General features: G+C 45.0%; 1 protein-coding gene across 1 annotated transcript in view; it reads left to right on the top strand.

Moving 5' to 3' along the window:
• LOC126183913 (outer dynein arm-docking complex subunit 3) overlaps positions 1 to 20,930 on the top strand; it is a 409,835-nt gene that overhangs the window by 201,854 nt on the left and 187,051 nt on the right. The window contains exon 6 of the mRNA XM_049926257.1: positions 7,190 to 7,307. Coding sequence (XP_049782214.1) covers positions 7,190 to 7,307 — 118 coding nt within the window. The remainder of the gene's footprint in view (positions 1 to 7,189; positions 7,308 to 20,930) is intronic.

Here is a 20,930-nt window from a genome sequence, read left to right as displayed (position 1 = left end):
AACTGTTTGTGCAAATGGTTGTTGTCTTGCAAACGTCCCCATCTGTTGGCTCAGGGATCCAGACGTGACTGCACGATCCGTTACAGCCATGCGGATAAGATGCCTGTCATCTCGACTGCTAGTGATACGATGCCTTTGGGATCCAGCACGGCGTTCCGTATTTCCCTCCTGAACCCACCGATTCCATATTCTGCTAACAGCCATTGGATCTCGACCAACGCGAGCAGCAATGGCGCTATACGATAAACCGCAATCGCGGCAGGTTACAATCCGACCTTTATCAAAGTCGGAAACGTGATGGTACGAATTTCTCCTCCTTACACGAGGCATCACAACAACGTTTCACCAGGCAACGCCGGTCAACTGCTTTTTGTGTATAAGAAATCGGTTGGAAACTTTCCTCATGTCAGCAAGTTGTAGGTGTCGCCACCGGCGCCAAACTTGTGTGAATGCTCTGAAAAGCTAATCATTTGCATATCACAGCATCTTCTTCCTGTCGGTTAAATTTCGCGTCTGTAGCTCGTCATCTTCGTGGTGTAGCAATTTTAATGGCCAGTAGTGTAATGAACTTATACAATGAATTTTGTGTTTTGATGAACAGGGAACTCAAAGTTTTTTTCGTACCTTTTCAAGGTCTTCAATATGTCCCCCTTTAGATGTACAGCATACGTCACTGAAGTATTCAAATTGTTCCCACACTGCAGCGAGCATGTCTTAAGTTACAGCTTCCACAGCTGCTGTTATGCGATGTCTCAGCTAATTGATTGTTGCTTGTAATAGGGGCACATAAGCAGAGTCTTTTATAAACCCCCACAAGAAATAATCACACACAGTCAGGTCCGGTGACCTCGGAGGCCAGTAATGTAAGGTTTAATCAGTTGATCCACTGTGATCGATCCACCACTCAGCAATCCTTTGATTTAAAAATTCCCGCACTTCCAGATGCCAGGGTGGCAGTTTCCCATCCATTTGGTAAATGAAGTCATTCGAATCAGTCTCCAACTGTGGGGGAGAAGTTCTCAAGCATATCGAGATATGTGCTTCCTGTAACGGTGTTCTCGACAAATAAAAATGGACCATACACATTTTCCCGTGAAAGTGCACAAAACACATTAAATTTTGGAGAGACCCTCTCGTTTTGTACAACTTGATGTGGTTGTTCCGTATCCTATATTCTCACATTATGACGGTTCACCTTTCCATTTGAATGGGATGTTGCCTCGTCACTAAACACTATGCATGGATGAAAACTGTCATGCTCTTTTTTGCCAAGAACGAAATTACAGAACTCGACACGTTGTTGCTTGTCACCTTCATGAAGAGCTGGCGGTAGCTGAATTTTTGTATTGTTTCATGTGTAAAAGTCGACGCAACACACGCCAGACGGATCGGAGGCATTTTCAGCTGTCGAGCTGCACGGCGAACGGATTTTTGCGGACTCCTTGTGAAACTATGGCGGATGCGTTCGTCGTCTATGTCAGACACTCGTGGACGGTCCGGCAATTTGCCTTTACACAAACGACCTGTTTCTCGGAATTGTTCATGCCGTCGTCTACTGCTCTGTGCTGCAGGAGAATCCACACCATGTCTAGTGCGAAAGTCACGCTGAACAGTTATTATTGGCCCGTACTGCACAAAACGTAGAACACAAAATGCTTTCTGTTGTCCCGACACGATTTTTACTAGAACTGAAATGGTCGCACACTGTTGCTACCTGGTGGGAACCACGTAAAACTCGAGAGTTTGCTCTTTCCAACAGTACGTTGTTCACGCACATATCTCAATTAATAATATAAGTGTTATGATTTTTTAAAATCGGATGATTCTTTCTCATACAGCCCGTATACAGGAATGCAGCCCTTCTCAGCGAATTTTATTGATGAACTCGTATGTAGTCATTGGTCGAGTCATGACGTCATATTGTCGCAACGTTTCGACGAATTTCCTACCCGTCATCTTCAGGCGAGGTGTCAGGTTCATTTCCAGTTGGTTTCTTTATAGCCGCTGGACTATAGATTCCTCTGCCAAGGGCTCAATGTATGGGCCAGTCGCGTGCCTACGGAATGGATGTTGCGGCCGACTGTGGGGTTTCCACCAAGGAATACCTCGCCAACGGTTCTCAGAGTCTGTCATCACAGAGGCACTGAAAATAAAGGTACGTGACGAGCTTGTCAGTTGGGACAACGGTTTCCTGCTGAGCTCCGCATGGAATGTGGCGTTAGCAAAAATACTTAAAGAACGCTCTGATGTAAAAGCAGCGGAGACAGTGAGCGAAATAGACTTTATTTAACACGAGGTCTCGACGCCCAGGCCCAGTCCACCCCAATCCTATCTGTATGTGTACGAAGTTACATTGACATCTGACCATGTCCTTGATTGTTTGTTACTACTGTCTAAATACAACAGAGGGACGAATATTTAACTACTTGTTAACTTCTTCTGAACTTAATTTACGTAAATCCAAAACTGCAGCACCGCTAGTTTGCGTGCAGCTGTTTCGTGCAACACCACTGTGACCACAACACACTCAGCATTAGAATTAAATGCTTTGTGTTTTATCCAGATATTGCTGATTTTGTGATTTTTCTGTAATTTATGCAAACCAGTATACGTACAATGTTTGCCAAAAAATAAAGCTACTAAAAGACATGGTCAGATGCAGTGTAGCTTCTTATATGTACTCCCCATCCGCGGGTATGTAAATGAGTTGAGTAGCAATTATTTGTGGGTGAAATAACGTCTACCAGAGTGCAATAGTGTTGTTCGTGTTTGATGTTGTTACCAGGCATAGTAGAGTATACAAAGGGCTTGCATAGTCTCAGATATTGCGTAATAACTATGAAGAACACTGAGATTCCGCGTACTTGTGTGAGACAGCGTTATCAGCAGGCCTTCATTTGACCAACCGGTCGAATCTGGCAATATCTAGAATAATGGGCATTTGTATGTGACAGTGTCCCAACATGGAAACGTGAAGGCAGGCATACTCGTCGTCAAAGTTCTGGCCTACCATATCTGTCCACCATAAGGGAGGATACGTGTCCGACTCATACACTAATAGCTGGTGGTGATTTCAATCTACCCTCAATATTTTGGCGTAAATACATTTCAAAGCTGTAAAACATCGTCAGAACTCATACTGAATGCTTTCTCCGCAAATTATTTTGACCAGTTAGTTCAGGAGCCTTTTCGAAGTGTAAATGATTGCGAAAACATACTTGACTTCTTAGCAACAAATAATCCCGACTAAATAGGGAGCAGCATGACAGATACAGGGATTAGTTACCACAAAGTCGTTGTAGGTCGACTAAAAACCGTAACATCTAAATCCACCAAAAATAAACGCAAAATGTATCTAATTAAAGAAGCAGATAAAAATTCGCTTTACGCCTTCCTAAGAGGCAGTCTCCACTCCTTCCAGTCCGACTATGTAAGCATAGACCCCATGTGGATTAAATTCAAAGAAATATTATCGACGGCAATTGAGAGATATATACCAAATAATTAATAAGAGATGGTACTGATCCACCATGGTACACAAAACAGGTCAGAACACAGTTGTAGAAGCAACAAGAACGCATACCAAATTTAAAAGAACTCAAAATCCCCAAACTGGCAATGTTTTACAGAAACTTGAAATTCAGTGCGAATTTTAATAGTTTCCACAACGAAACACTATCCTCGTATCTGGCATAAAATCAAAAGAGATTCTGGTCGTATGTAAAGTATAACAGCGGCAAGATGCAATCAATACCTTCAATACGCGATAGCAACGGTAACGTTATTCATGATACTGCCACTAAAGCAGAGTTACTAAACACGGTTTTCTGAAATTCCTTCACCAAAGAAGATGATGTAAATGTTCCAGAATTCGAATCGAGAACAACTTCCAACATGGGTAACTTAGACGTAGATATGCTGGGTGTAACGAAACAGCTTAAATCACTTAATAAAGGCAAAGCCACTGCTCCAGATCCGCATCTAAAGATGCGCAATTGCACAGATCACACCAGTGCTCAAGAAACGAAATGCGCTCATTGCTTAAAAAAGGAAGGTGAATTTCAGACCAATATCAGTAACGTCGATTTGCAATAGGATTTTGCAACATATACTGTGTTCGAACACTATGAATTACCTCAAAATAAACAATTTATCGACAAATAGCCAATAGGAATTCAGAAAATATAGTCCTGTGAAACACAACTAGCTCTTTACTCTTATGAAATAAGGAGTGCTATCGACAGGGGGATGTCAAATTGATTCCATATTTTCGGATTTACCTAAGTCTTTTGACAGCGTTCCTCACAAAACACCTCTAATCAAACTGAATGCCTACGCCGTATCGTCTCAGTTGTCCGATGGTACTCATGATTTCCTGCCAGAGAGGTCACAGGTCATATTAATTGACGGAAAGTGATCAAGTAAATCAGAAGTAATAGCTTGCATTCGCCTAGAAAATGTTATAGTTCCTCTGTTGCCTTCTGATTTATATAAACGACTTCGGAGATAATCTGAGCAGCTTTTGTAGCACTATGACAGCTAACAAAGGAATGAATGTTGGAAATATCGTCTGCTACAATATGTACACGGGGACGCACAGCGATGCTACGTGTGGTTTGCAGATGAAAGTCCAGTGTGTGCGCCTCCCACTTCTCGTAACTGAACTGTAGTCAACTTGCTTACCTAGCGTCTCATAGACGTTGCCCCAATTGGTTTCTTCTTCGTTGGTCGCGAACTCTAACGCTTGTGCGATACACAGTGCATAATACTGTGGCACGTGGGAAGGTTTAATTGCCAAACAAAATTATTCTAGAGCCAGTGTGTCGTTCATACAAGATTTCCGGTCATTAATCATTAGTTCTCGACCAACGCAAAAGTCAGAAAATGCTTCGCACGAGCTTAGAATTCGTGTGAGATCGCACAAGTATCTTTTCCGCAGCAGTTCTCTCTTTAAGCGAAGATGCACTTCACACACTAGTAAGCGTGTTGCTACCCTGAAAACCGACCGTAGACTGGTTCAAATGGCTCTGAGCACTATGGGACTTAACATCTGAGGTCATCAGTCCCCTCGAACTTAGAACTACTTAAACCTAACTAACCTACGGATATCACACACATCCATGCCCGAGGCAGGATTCGAACCTGCAACCGTAGCAGTCGCGCGGTAACGGACTGAAGCGCCTAGAACCGCTTGGCCACCGCGGCCGGCGACCGTAGACTGCGTTGGATTAACATACCATCGCACAGGAGCGTCATCCGAGGCAATTTTTCAACAGACTGGTTCGCCTTTACATGTGATCAGATGTGGTGTATGGATTCATGTATTACCTCGTCGGAAACCGATCGTCGACTAGTAATGAGCTATCTTAGCTCTCTGACGCCTGCCCTCTCACGGTGTACTTTTGACTGGCCCATCCATTTTACCAATAAGTACTAACAGTAACTAAAATGTGGAATTAGAATTTCTTGATGAATAGAATGATATTTAAATTATTATTAACAAGTTCTCAGTGCAAGTAACGTCATCAGCACGTTTGGAGCTATATATTAACATCTAAAACGTAAATACAAATAATAAACATATTTGGGAACTTTCACGTAATTCCTCATACGGAAGTGTTGAAGTTTATCTTTATGTTTATTAAACCACGTTTGAGTAGACTGCAGTGAGGTCTGGGGCAGTTTCATCTTGGGAAACGTCATCCGTGGCACCGACTAACATCAGATCCATGGAATATGCTTGGTCCCCAGCAATATCTACATTACATGAGACCGTAATTCGTTCTTATATAGTAATAACGGAATTGTATGACACTGTGGCTCGTTCCATTACATAGATACACTCATATTTGATGGTGGAAAGTAGACAGACTAATGCATAAGCGTTTTAGGGTCACGCAGTACATACATCTGACCTGAAATAGGGTGACGTCATTGTTAGGCTATGTTCTATGGACTTTGCATCACTTGCTTTGTGGTAAGTTGTGAGTACATTTGGTAACTGACACTCAATGACATATCTTCAGCTTGCTTTGGAATATGGTTTCAGAAACAGGTGGCTGAGTTTTGACGACATATGCGCCAGATTTGATCCGTTCTTGTTTGTGCCTATCTCCTTCAATTTTGGAGGCTACCGATCACTGAGGGTTTATTCTCGTGCTCTGTTAACGTTCGCTGGTGACTCCTTGATACCAGTAACATATACCATCTTCATCCTGAACGTTGTTGTACTTGGTGTCTTGTGGAAAACTGTAGGGTTCTCTATCTTCATCTATCTCAGACGGAGGAGTATCCGGTAGACAACCTAATGCACTGCACACTAATTCTGTAACTGCTATGACCAATACCATTCACAGCACGCAAAAGTTCGTAGTTCTCACGTCACAAAGAAGCTGCTTTGGAACATATGTTACCACACTTTGAAACCCATTTTAGTCATCAAATTTTCGCAGACTCTTGCGTAGGCGGCAGTGACGGCTGTTGTGCAGACGGAGCTTGAAATTCTGTTTCTCCACAAACAGTGATAGTCATTCAATCAGTCACAAAATTATTCTTAATTTTTGTGATCCTGTTTTTCAACGGAATCTTAATTTTTCGTTTAGAGCATGAAGAAATGACTCTGAAATAGAAAGCTCAGTTTTTTGTGTTGTTCTTAGTAATCTTTCATTGTCTGTTTGACTTAAGTGTTTTTGTACCAGAATGTTTCTGAAATCCTGTTATTTTTTCGTCCACAATTTTTGTCATATAGCAGCAAATATTTCCCTTTCGGCATTTAAACTTATTTCAGATCGTCCCGCTCCTGTTTCTCTTCTTCATAATACATAAGATAAATCAATTACTCATTAATATTTCCCACGCCCGGGTTCCCGGGTTCGATTCCCGGCGGGGTCAGGGATTTTCTCTGCCTCGTGATGACTGGGTGTTGTGTGCCGTCCTTAGGTTAGTTAGGTTTAAGTAGTTCTAAGTTCTAGGGGACTGATGACCATAGCTGTCAAGTCCCATAGTGCTCAGAACCAACCAACCATTAATATTGTTGACATTTTACTTTGTTCGTGGTAATCAGCAAGTTGTCAATGGTTTCTACTGTTTCAGAAAGTCATTTACTATTACCTTTGAATTCATGAAATGATGTTTATTGTCAAGTTTTAAAAAGAGATATGATAAAAACTTTCTGTTAACATTTTTGCAGGAGATAAACAAAGAGGCAATGGATCTCCGAGACATGACAAAAGGGACGCTGGTGAAACAAGAAACGATAGCTCTGAACGCTGGGAAACTCAGGGAGAGACAGCTCCAGGAATTCAGGTGTGACTTTTTCAGGAAAGCTTAACTGTAATCTTCCACGTTCTTCCTTATTATGCGACATATATTACGTGTTTTTTTTTTTTTCATTTGACTAAAATCATCTGGACAGATAGCACTTCATTTGTCCGCTGTTACGTTCTTTCAGTGCATGACAAATATACCGCAGACTCAGAATAGTCCGAACTAGACGGCAATATCTAGAAACTGCTGATGTTTGTATCAGTAACACTCATAGCCAACAGTCTTATTCCATACGCATCCTAATCAGTAATCATTCTTTTCAACATTGTTTTATTGTTATACACTGCCTGACAAAAAAGTAAAGCACTCGGAATGGTAAGCAGAAACGAAATGAAATTTCACAGTTTGAGAGTGTACGTGAGGTTATTTCAGCGATTACAATATCGAGCCAAATTAACAAAGAACTTGGTAGTATGAGTCAGTACGAAGTTGCACCTCCTCTAGCTGGATGCATGCACTGATTCGGTTGAGAAGCATGGCATAAGCTGTTATATCAAGGGAATGGAGATGACGTCTGACTTGGCTCCATCGGGGACAGCTCTGGCTCGACAGTACCTCAGTATCAGTCAGGTCGTTGAGACACGTGTCAAGTGTGAGCGCGCATTGTTTTGTTGAGAAATGGCACCACAATCCTGTCACACGAGGGGTGTCGCAGGACACCCGTCACGTACCGCTGTGCTGTCAAACTTCCCTCTGTCGGTACCAGTCGTGACTGTACAACTTCCTTTGCACGCTTTGTGATTTTTTATCGGATGCAGGAAATAGGAACAGATGCCGTTCGCGGACAGAGGATTCAGATATTAATTTGTTCTACATCTAATAAGAAATAGTCAAAGTAATACATAACCTTTGCTGAATCTGCAACGTCAGTTGATAACAGTAGAGCCGGCCAGGGTGGCCGAGCGGTTCTAGGCGCTACAGTCTGGAATCGCGCGACCGCTACGGTCGCAGGTTCGAATCCTATTTCGAGCATGGATGTGTGTGATGTCCTTAGGTTAGTTAGGTTTAAGTAGTTCTAAGTTCTAGGGGACTGATGACCTCAGAAGTTAAGTCCCATAGTGCTCAGAGCCATTTCAACCATTTGATAACAGTAGATTTGTGTGTTGAAATATGCTCTGATCAACCAAAACATTGTAACCACTGCTCACCGCAACATTGGAGTCCGCCAAGTGGCGTTGCGGGAGTGTGACGCGGAAACAAAAGTGTACTGAAGAGCGAAAGAAACTGGCGCACCTGCCTAACATCGTGTAGGGCCCATACAAGCACGCAGAAGTGCCGCAACACGACGTGGCATCGACTCGACTAATGTCTCAAGTGGTGCTGGAGGGAAATGGCACCATGAATCCTGCAGAGCGGTCCATAAATCCGTAAGAGTACGAGGGGGTGGAGATCTCTTCTGAACATCACATTGGAAGGCATCCCAGATATGCTTAATAAAGTTCATGTCTGGGAGTTTAGTGGCCAGCGTAAGTGTTTAAACTCAGAAGAGTGTTCCAGGAGCCACTCTGTATCAATTCTGGACGTGTAGGGTGTCGCATTGTCCTGCTGGAATTGCACAAGTCCGACGGAATGCATATTGTACATGAAAGGATGCCAGTGATCCGACAGGATGCTCACGACGTGTGTGTCAGCTGTCAGAGTCGTATCTAAACGTATCATGGGTCCCATATCACTCCAACGGCACACGTCCCACACTATTACAGAGCCACCGTCAGTTTGAACAGCCCCTGCTGACATGCAAGGTCCATGGATTCATGAGATTGTCTCCATACCCGTTCACGACCATCCGCTCGATACAATCTGAAACGAGACTCGTCCGACGAGGCAACATGTTTCCAGTCATCAACAGCCCAATGTCCATGTTTTGATCCCAGGCGAGTCGTAAAGCTTAGTGTCGTGCAGTCATCAAGGGTACACGAGTGGGCCTCCAGCTCAAAAAGCCCTTATCGATGATGTTTCGTTGTATGGTTTGCACGCTGACGCTTATTGATGGCCCAGCACTGAAATCTACAGCAATTTGCGGAAGGGTTGCACTTCCGTCACGTTGAACGATTACGTTCAGTCGTCGTTGATCTTGTTCCTGCAGGATCTTTGTTCGCTCGCAGCGATGTCAGAGATTTGATGTTTCACTGAATTCCTGATATTCACGGTACACTCGTGAAATGGTCGTATGGGAAAATACTCACTTCATCGCTTCCTCGTGCGCCGACTGTAACATCACATTCAAACTCACTTGAATCGTGATAACCTGCCATTGTAGCAGCACTAACCGACCTAACAACTGCGCCAGACACTTGTCTTATACAGGCGTTGCCGACCGCACCGCCGTATTCTGCCTGTTTATATATCTCCATATTTGAATACGCATGCCGATGTCAGTTTCTATGGCGCTTCATTGTTTGTAAGTGAAGCAGACACGGACGGAGAATCACCCTAGCGCAGATACGGGCTGCAAATGGAGAAATCCATTGAGATAAGTGACTTCGACAAAAGGCAGATTACTATAACGCACAACTTGCGAACGAGTATCTCGATAACGGCGAAGCTCGTCGAATGTTCACGTGCTACTGTCGAGAGCATCTACGGAAAGAGATAGGACACTAGGCGCTATATGGTTGGACGTCCACGACTCTTCATAGAACATGGGGTTCGTAGGCTTGTCTGCTCTGTAAAGGAGGATAGATGGTAATCTGTGGTATCTACGCCGAAAGAGCACAATGCTGGTGCACGCACAAGTCTTTCGGAGCAGACCGTTCATCGTACGTTTTTCAACATGGAGCTCTTCAGCAGACCACCTTCTGGTACCGCGCGCCAGACGTCGAAGACCCCTACAGGTCTCTGTACCATCGCGCCTAAGCTATGGCGGCGCGCGCCTCCTGCCCCACATTTAGTGTGAGGGCGCCACAGTGGAACACGTGGTCCAAGCAACCAATAGCGGCGCCCCCGACCGTGTATTTAAGCGCCTGCCTCTTGCTCAGCCAGGTTACCCTCTCCCGAGGTGGCTTCCGCCAGCTCCCCCTCCCTGATGATGTCCTCCTCCCTTCCATTTACCCCTCCTATCAACTTTGATCCTCCCCCCCCCCACTTCCTGTTTCCTTTCCTTTAGGCACCCCCCCCCTCCCTTCTCTTTCCTTTTTCCCCCGTCCCCCTTCCTCCGCCCCTCTTCCCCCAGGCTTCCCCTCCCCCTTCCTCCCTCCCTCCCCCACTCTCCCCTGTCCATGGCATCTCTGCTCTCCCCTCTCCCTCTCCCACTCCCCTTCCTCCTCCTCCTCCTCCTCTCTTAGCAGGTCCCCGGACTCGCACACGCTCAGTGAACATTCGCGTGCCGGAGATCATCGCCATCAGTGTCTTGTGTGTGTGCTTCGTTTTGTGTTTCGCGTTCTTTCGCAGTTACAACTCCACTGTTCACATGTGCCGTCGCCGTCCTCCGTGTTCTGTGCGCCGTGCCAACAAGTGTTACTGTTTTTATCGTCCAGCGTGAACGGCTTCATGTTTGTTGTTTTTTGTCTCTACTTTTTTTTGCCCGCCATTTTCACTGTATTGTCTATGTCGCCTCTTTGTCATATGATTGTACCACTTAAGCCTGAAGAGCGGCGTACTATGCTGCTGACAGCCCGCCTGTATGAGGTGCTAAAATTACAATAAAGAAAAAAAAAAAAAGCTCAGCCAGGCTGCAGAGCGGCGTAATAAGCTGCTGCCAGCCCGTCCCCTTTAGGGGGAATCGAAACTCAATAAAGGAAAAAAAAAAGCTCAGCCAACGAATCTAATCATTGCGTGCGTCTTGACATATCGCCTCGATAACAGACTGTGTTTATCCTTCTTTGTTTTCATTACTAGTGGACGTCTCGGACTCGTTTGGTTGTCTCTGTTACTCGGTTGCTTCTTGCGTGTTGTCCTCGTAAGGTCTGTCTCGATCGTCCGTCGTTGTTTCGTTTCCGACCTTTCCGTTGTTTGTTTGTTCGCGGGCCGCTCTCCGTTTGGTCCCGCCGCGCTTTCTCGGCACCCCTGCGACCGTTCCGGTCGCGGTTACAACACACCCTTATGTGTTCACATGTAGACCCAACGACATCGTTAGTTACGATTGTAGTGGGCACGGAACTATCGCGATCCGTCAGTCGATCAATGGAAACGTGTCGGCTCTTCGGGCGAATCTCATTTCTGCTTCACTAGATCGATGGTTGTCTCCACAAACGCCGTGTAGCGCGCTGCAGATGCACAAACGCATTCTGGTGGGAGCAGTGTTATACTACGGGAGACATTCCCCTGCGCTTGCATAGGACCTGTGTTAGTAATCGAAGACACGCAGACAGATGCGAACCACGTGCATCGCTCGATTTCTTCCACAATGGGGATGTCATCTTTCAGCAGTATAAGTGTCCGTGTCTCGGAGGCAGTATTATGCTAATGTGGTTTGAGGAGTATTATAGTGAACTCACGTTGATGTCTCGGCGACCAAATTCGCCTGATGTAAGTACAGGGCTATTACAAATGATTGAAGCGATTTCATAAATTCACTGTAGCTCCATTCGTTGACATATGGTCACGACACACTACAGATACGTAGAAAAACTCACAAAGTTTTGTTCGGCTGAAGCCGCACTTCAGGTTTCTGCCGCCAGAGCGCTCGAGAGCGCAGTGACACAAAATGGCGACAGGAGCCGAGAAAGCGTATGTCGTGCTTGAAATGCACTCACATCAGTCAGTCATAACAGTGCAACGACACTTCAGGACGAAGTTCAACAAAGATCCACCAACTGCTAACTCCATTCGGTGATGATATGCACAGTTTAAAGCTTCTGGATGCCTCTGTAAGGGGAAATCAACGGGTCGGCCTGCAGTGAGCGAAGAAACGGTTGAACGCGTGCGGGCAAGTTTCACGCGTAGCCCGCGGAAGTCGACGAATAAAGCAAGCAGGGAGCTAAACGTACCACAGCCGACGGTTTGGAAAATCTTACGGAAAAGGCTAAAGCAGAAGCCTTACCGTTTACAATTGCTACAAGCCCAGACACCCGATGACAAAGTCAAACGCTTTGAATTTTCGGCGCGGTTGCAACAGCTCATGGAAGAGGATGCGTTCAGTGCGAAACTTGTTTTCAGTGATGAAGCAACATTTTTTCTTAATGGTGAAGTGAACAGACACAATGTGCGAATCTGGGCGGTAGAGAATCCTCACGCATTCGTGCAGTAAATTCGCAATTCACCAAAAGTTAACGTGTTTTGTGCAATCTCACGGTTTAAAGTTTACGGCCCCTTTTTCTTCTGCAAAAAAAACCTTACAAGACACGTGTATCTGGACATGCTGGAAAATTGGCTCATGCCACAACTGGAAACCGACAGCGCTGACTTCATCTTTCAACAGGATGGTGCTCCACCGCACTTCCATCATGATGTTCGGCATTTCTTAAACAGGAGATTGGAAAACCGATGGATTGGTCGTGGTGGAGATCATGATCAGCAATTCATGTCATGGCCTCCACGCTCTCTCGACTTAACCCCATGCGATTTCTTTCTGTGGGGTTATGTGAAAGATTCAGTGTTTAAACCTCCTCTACCAAGAAATGTGCCAGAACTGCGAGCTCGCATCAACGATGCTTTCGAACTCATTGACGGGGACATGCTGCGCCGAGTGTGGGAGGAACTTGATTATCGGCTTGATGTCTGCCGAATCACTAAAGGGGCACATATCGAACATTTGTGAATGCCTAAAAAAACTTTTTGAGTTTTTGTATGTGTGTGCAAAGCATTGTGAAAATATCTCAAATAATAAAGTTACTGTAGAGCTGTGAAGTCGCTTCAATCATTTGTAATAACCCTGTATTACGACTCCACGCTCGTCGTCAAATGTGGGGTGTCTAGGAAACCTGCTTACTCGGATCGCTAGACAACATTCAAACAAATCATATTAATGAGTTTATTACAATAAGTAAAGAGAAAACACTTTGCTGTTAAACAGATGTGTCGCAAGCAAGGCCGACATACGATGTAATCAAACTTCCTCAGTATAGATAATCCGAGTCTGAGCTACATAGAGAGTACAAGCGGAGTCACTAGTGTTGCTGCATCTATACGAGAGCCTAATCTTGAAGCTGCTATTCAACTGTGACGTCACCAGTTTGTCGTGGCGCTTATATCCTCTTCACATAGGAGTCGCTGCTGTCTAGTTGTCGTCCTCGAGAGGGGTCGGCCAGTGTGCGATTGGCTGACCTCTTCTCATAACCATCTCTTCTCTATCGTTGCCGACTGGTGTGCCGGCGCTCGACTCTACGCTGTAGCAGTAAGTCTTATAGAACCCATCTCGGTCGCTATCGGGCGCCATCACCGCGTGCGCAAATGAGCGATCCGTTATTTACGCGAATGACTTGACGTGTGCGTAGGCTTCTAATGCCACATACTTTCACAAATCTGCCAACAACGTATCGGTTCCTCGATATGCAGAATTAATTATGTATTCCGTTCCACAGTGCACATCCAGCCGGTGTGGCCGAGCGGTTCTAGGCGCTTCAGACTGGAACCGAGCGACCGCTACGGTCGCAGGTTCGAATCCTGCCTCGGGCACGGATGTGTGTGATGTCCTTAGGTTAGTTAGGTTTAAGTAGCTCTTAGTTCTAGGCCACTGATGACCTCAGAATTAAGTCCCATAGTGCTCAGAGCCATTTGAACCATTTTTTTTTTCCAAAGTGCACAAACAAGCTATTAAATGGTTCAAATGGCTCTGAGCACTATTCGACTTAATTCTGAGGTCATCAGTCGCCTAGAACTTAGAACTAATTAAACCTAACTAACCTAAGGACATCACACACATCCGCGCCCGAGGCAGGATTCGAACCTGCGACCGTAGCGGTCGCTCGGTTCCAGACTGTAGCGCCTAGAACAAGCTATTAAGCAGGTGGTCATAATGTTTTGGTTCATCAGTGTATATAGATACAAAGGTTTACAGTTCGGTCAGTCTTCAATAGAATGAGTATTCCGTAGATGACGACCCCTGACCTCTACGAAAGTCTGTAAATGTTACGAAATGGCAATCGTACAAAATGGGGTCTGTGCGTCGATGTTCGAACTTACGTAGACCCCCGCTTGAGTTCCAGAGAGGTGACTCTAGCATAATATTGGTAGCGGCGTAAGTGTTCGCGGCAGCGTCCTGGTGCAGCGGTGGCGGCTGCTCGGGTGGCAGCGCCGCGGCCGATGCCGCACGCACCACACTGAGTAACACCGATTGCCTTTACAGAACGCTAGAGGCATGGGACCTCTCCCCGGGTCGCCGATTATCCTGGGTAGAGCAGAACCGCTCAACACAACACGATGCCATTCGGGACTCTCGTTCACGGCACGACTCCAAACGCAGCCGTTACTATCGTGCAATTTTGTCATATGACGACATGTTGGAGACCGTGGCTGTTGTTTGAAGACAAATGTTGATGGTGTTAGGACAGCAACCAGCCACAAATTTACTTTGAGTTCCTTTATTCAAAGGAAACCGTTACCGGTTTCGAATCATTGTGATTCATCATCAGACGGTTTACACGCTTTCTTTCTGACATTTGGTGTGTTTTTATTGATTAATTGTCCTAAAATATGAATAAAACATAATTATAAACACGCCACACACAGATGGTTGCGTTACAGATTTTCGTTGCATGTGACTCACGTGAAACGTCGGTTTCGAGTGTTTGTTTTCATAACGTTCGTCCAATCGATGTAAATGCATTCCCACTGCATCCTCGTTGTTGCACACGTAATAGTTCTCACTGTACACTATAGATTTGTCGCTGAGATCATTTCAACCACGCACCACATGTTTTGATACATACAAAGAGCTTACAAACATATGAGTATCACAGATGCTATGATATATCGTAACATTTGACGATGATGTCCTATGTTTGGAAAGGATGCCTTTTACATTAGTACAGAGACATTGATTTTTTTAAATCTGATATTGTTAAATTAATTATAAAGTTTTTTATATATATTTAGAACTGTATAGGTAAAATAGTATATTATTTTATTACATTTGGCATCATGAGAGTTATAGTAACATATAAATTTGCTACTTGATCTGCAGATAGGTGTATTAATATTATTTGATTTGTAGGATGGAAAGTAATTTTTGGAAATTTTTCAGGAAAGGGGTGTTAGCTAACTCTGTTTGTTCGTTAAGGATATAGTCTGGGGTGCTGTTTTTGTGTGTGTGCATTTCTAATTCTTCTAATATATTCATAGTGGCTCCTTTTTCTGTTAGACGCAAAATTTTTAAGTTGTCCGCAATGTTTCCCACTGAATGGTTTTTCTTCAGCAATATGGGCTGCAAATGCTGATTTGTTCAAGTTACCAAGTCTTAGAGCATCAATATGATCTTTGTATCTAATTTCAAAATTTCTGCCTGTCTGTCCAATGTACAATTTTGGGTATGTATCACATTTGAGTTTGTATATTCCTGATTTATGGTAGGGACTCCTGGAGGTTTTACATCGTGGATTACTTTTTGTTGTAATTTATTATTTGTAGAAAAGCTGATTCTGATACTTTTCTTCTTTTTAAATAAGTTTGCTATTTGGTACGAAAGTGGGCCTATGTATGGGAGAGTAGCATATTTAGGTTTGGCTACTCCAAAGCAAATAATATTAATACACCTATCTGCAGATCAAGTAGCAAATTTATATGTTACTATAATTTTCATGACGCCAAATGTAATAAAATAATATACTATTTTACCTATACAGTTCAAAATATATTTAAAAAAGCTTTATAATTAATTTAACAGTATCAGATTTAAAAAAATCAATGTCTCTGTACTAATGTAAAAGGCATTACAGTTTTGTAAATGAATATATGATCCTTTCCAAACATAGGACATCACCGTCAAATGTTACGATATATCATAGCATCTGTGATACTCATATGTTTGTAAGCTCTTTGTATGTATCAAAACATGTGGTGCGTGGTTGAAATGATCTCAGCGACAAATCTAAAGTGTACAGTGAGAACTATTACGTGTGCAACAACGAGGATGCAGTGGGAATGCATTTACATCGATTGGACGAACGTTATGAAAACAAACACTCGAAACCGACGTTTCACGTAAGTCACGTGCAACGAAAATCTGTAACGCAACCATCTGTGTGTGGCGTGTTTATAATTATGTTTTATTCATATTTTAGGACAATTAATCAATAAAAACACACCAAATGTCAGAAAGAAAGCGTGTAAACCGTCTGATGATGAATCACAACGATTCGAAACCGGTAACGGTTTCCTTTGAATAAAGGAACTCAAAGTAAATTTGTGGCTGGTTGCTGTCCTAACACCATCAACATTTGTCTTCGTTACTATCGTGTTGTTAATGGCGACCTACGCACGGCGAGCTAATCCCTCGCCTGGCTGCTGCAATGGTGCGGGATGGCACAGAATGTCGCAGGGAATCCGTGACTTGTTCTCTGGTGGTAGTCACAGATGTGAAGAGATTACAGTGTGCTCGGTGCACAATACGGCGCTCCTGCAGTGTGGTTGTCACACGTGGCCGACCGGAAACTTGAGTACGAGTATGGTTACCGTCATGTTTCCATGCTAACCGACATCGGGCCACTGACACATCCAAATGCTCATATATCTGGATATTGTCCGATTCGACCAGCTGACCAAATTGATGGTCGGTCGGTCGGTTGGTTGATCTGGGAGGGGGGACCAAACAGCGAGGTCACAGGTCCCAACAGATTAGGGAAAGATGGTGAAAAAAGTCACCTTTGCCCTTTCCATCCCTGCATTTTCTTGAAGCGATTTAGGGAAATCTCGGAAAACCTAAATGAGGGTGGCCGAACGCGGGTTTGGACCGTCGTCCTCCCGAACGCGAGTCCAGTGTGGTAACCACAGCGCTACCTTGCTCGTTGGGCCAAATTGAGACCCATATTGAGGCCTGTTTCAAAGGTTATCAATTGTGCCCTCTTCGTGTCCTTGACGTTGATGTCTCAGCATCTGACACTGTCCGATTCCCTTTTATACCCTTCGAGGCTTGAAACAACGATTAAAACGATTAACACGCGCAGTACTAACTGCACTCTGGTGGCTGTTATACCTGTCACAGAGAAGTGCAACTCTTATTAGCTCGCTACCTATGAATGGTGAGTATGTTGAAACTAATTTAGGATTAGTAACTAAAATGATATTAAACTCTGTTACGATGTGTGTGAATGCCTCCAGCTGAACACCACAGTTTAACACCCTTGTATATTATGTAGCATTGCACTTATTATTTGGCCACTGTGCACACTGGAAACATCATCGTATTGTTCAACTTAGAATAGCCCTGGTTATATTTACTAAATGAGGGTCGCCTAGCCGCGGGAAATGTAGTAGGAAATCGTGTTCACAAATGTAAAATGAGTTTACAATTTCCAAAACATGTATTATTTCTTAAAATCAGCAATACGAGTCCTGTTGAAATGTCACTCTTAAAAACAATGAAAACTAACATGAAAACTGAAGTTAAATATGGTGGGAGATAGAGTGAAAGAAGAAAAAATAAGTGTTCACCTACACAGCTCGCATTTCCAAATTAACAAGGGATATACTGACACACTGAGGTCTGCGTGCCGGCAGCTGTGGCCGAGCGGTTCTAGGCCCTTCAGTCTGAAACTGCGCTGCTCCTACGGCCGTAGGTTCGAATCCTGCCTCGGGCAAGGATGTGTGTGATAGGTTAGTTAGGTTTAAGTAGTTCTAAATCTAGGGGACTGATGACCTCAGATGTTAAGTCCCATAGTCCTTAGAGCCATTTGAACCATTTTTGAGGTTTGCGTTCTATTTGCACAACTAGATAGTCTGAATGCGAGCTTCTCAGAATATGGACTCTGAAATATGACTAACACAATTCCTATCTGCGTGTCTGCAAAGATGACACTTAACATCTTCGAACTCCGGTGTTAGGACGAGACGAGAGGTAGGAGACGAATGCGGTAGAAATTCTCTGTGCTCCGTTCGGAGCTGAGCGCATTCCTCAAACTCCCTTGGAGGGACGACAGAATGCTAGTTGCCAATGTGACGAAACTCGAGTGGAGGAACACTGCTAAAATTTCTCTGACGTGGTGTACAAATGCGGATTTACTACACTCCTGGAAATGGAAAAAAGAACACATTGACACCGGTGTGTCAGACCCACCATACTTGCTCCGGACACTGCGAGAGGGCTGTACAAGCAATGATCACACGCACGGCACAGCGGACACACCAGGAACCGCGGTGTTGGCCGTCGAATGGCGCTAGCTGCGCAGCATTTGTGCACCGCCGCCGTCAGTGTCAGCCAGTTTGCCGTGGCATACGGAGCTCCATCGCAGTCTTTAACACTGGTAGCATGCCGCGACAGCGTGGACGTGAACCGTATGTGCAGTTGACGGACTTTGAGCGAGGGCGTATAGTGGGCATGCGGGAGGCCGGGTGGACGTACCGCCGAATTGCTCAACACGTGGGGCGTGAGGTCTCCACAGTACATCGATGTTGTCGCCAGTGGTCGGCGGAAGGTGCACGTGCCCGTCGACCTGGGACCGGACCGCAGCGACGCACGGATGCACGCCAAGACCGTAGGATCCTACGCAGTGCCGTAGGGGACCGCACCGCCACTTCCCAGCAAATTAGGGACACTGTTGCTCCTGGGGTATCGGCGAGGACCATTCGCAACCGTCTCCATGAAGCTGGGCTACGGTCCCGCACACCGTTAGGCCGTCTTCCGCTCACGCCCCAACATCGTGCAGCCCGCCTCCAGTGGTGTCGCGACAGGCGTGAATGGAGGGACGAATGGAGACGTGTCGTCTTCAGCGATGAGAGTCGCTTCTGCCTTGGTGCCAATGATGGTCGTATGCGTGTTTGGCGCCGTGCAGGTGAGCGCCACAATCAGGACTGCATACGACCGAGGCACACAGGGCCAACACCCGGCATCATGGTGTGGGGAGCGATCTCCTACACTGGCCGTACACCACTGGTGATCGTCGAGGGGACACTGAATAGTGCACGGTACATCCAAACCGTCATCGAACCCATCGTTCTACCATTCCTAGACCGGCAAGGGAACTTGCTGTTCCAACAGGACAATGCACGTCCGCATGTATCCCGTGCCACCCAACGTGCTCTAGAAGGTGTAAGTCAACTACCCTGGCCAGCAAGATCTCCGGATCTGTCCCCCATTGAGCATGTTTGGGACTGGATGAAGCGTCGTCTCACGCGGTCTGCACGTCCAGCACGAACGCTGGTCCAACTGAGGCGCCAGGTGGAAATGGCATGGCAAGCCGTTCCACAGGACTACATCCAGCATCTCTACGATCGTCTCCATGGGAGAATAGCAGCCTGCATTGCTGCGAAAGGTGGATATACACTGTACTAGTGCCGACATTGTGCATGCTCTGTTGCCTGTGTCTATGTGTCTGTGGTTCTGTCAGTGTGATCATGTGATGTATCTGACCCCAGGAATGTGTCAATAAAGTTTCCCCTTCCTGGGACAATGAATTCACGGTGTTCTTATTTCAATTTCCAGGAGTGTATAATGTGTACCAAGCTACATTGACATCCGACCTTGACTTCTGGATGCTTCAGTTTTTTTTATTTCTGAAATTCGTTTACACTATTGAACTTTGCTTGACACTAATTTTCTTTTCCGATTTTACGACTCATTCATCCTTCAGCTTATTTCAGTTACTGTGTACTTACATGCGCACTTTTACAGCACCATAAGGCTAGTTGTCTGATACTACGTTCACCAACTGTTCGGTAATCATTCTCATCAAGGAAAAGACGTATTTCCTTTCCTCTGCATCTTCTATGCAATATTGGTTCATTACCTACGCAATGTGTATGTATACATTCGTAACAAACTTCTAGATGTGAGGGTTGGGGGGGGGGGGGGGGCGGCAACTGATGCCTAGATCAAAACAAGTCCGCTGATTATATGTCCTACAACACTGCTGCTTTAGGTGATGTGCACTGGCCACATCAAGGAGATGCTCAAACAGTTTGTCTTTATTGACAATGCGTGCTTGGCGGCCCCTCGACACGGACTGGCAAAGTCTGTTTGTGATACCTGGACTCGCTTAAGCTGCTGATATAGATGCACAGTTCCAGATCGTTGATATTGTCAACCTGGGTAGCGTATTTTACGCTTTTCAAATGTTCCCTGAAGCACAAGTACTGAGAGCTGGCAGGCTGGTGCGACCGACCCTTCACCTTGACAAGGTTTTGCTCAAAACCCGGTGTACATCCAAACTGAGGTGTGCTGGGACCCGTCATGTATGACCCACATAGCGCGACGAACTGCTTTCGGAACCAGAATGGATCGTTCACTCTTCTGCAAGTGAGCATAATTTTGAAACTTCCTGGTAGATCAAAACTTTGTTAGACCAGGACTCGAACCCAGAACATTATCTTTCTGCGGGCAATTTTGTGTTTGTTATGCTGATACAGGTTGCGAAATCTGTAAGTCAAGTCACGCGTAAACAATTCACGGTATTCTCTGTGTCTCTGTGTCTGCTGAGCTCGAGAGTTCGCATCAACGCCCTACTAAGATTATAGCCGCTGTCCCAGTTGAAACTGGTCTCGCATATTCTAATTTCTACTGTTTCTTTGATAAC

This window comes from Schistocerca cancellata, chromosome 4 (genome assembly GCF_023864275.1).
Source record: "Schistocerca cancellata isolate TAMUIC-IGC-003103 chromosome 4, iqSchCanc2.1, whole genome shotgun sequence".
Lineage (NCBI taxonomy): Eukaryota > Metazoa > Arthropoda > Insecta > Orthoptera > Acrididae > Schistocerca > Schistocerca cancellata.
Note: the sequence above shows the minus strand (reverse complement) of the source record. Positions and strands in the feature narration are given on the sequence as shown.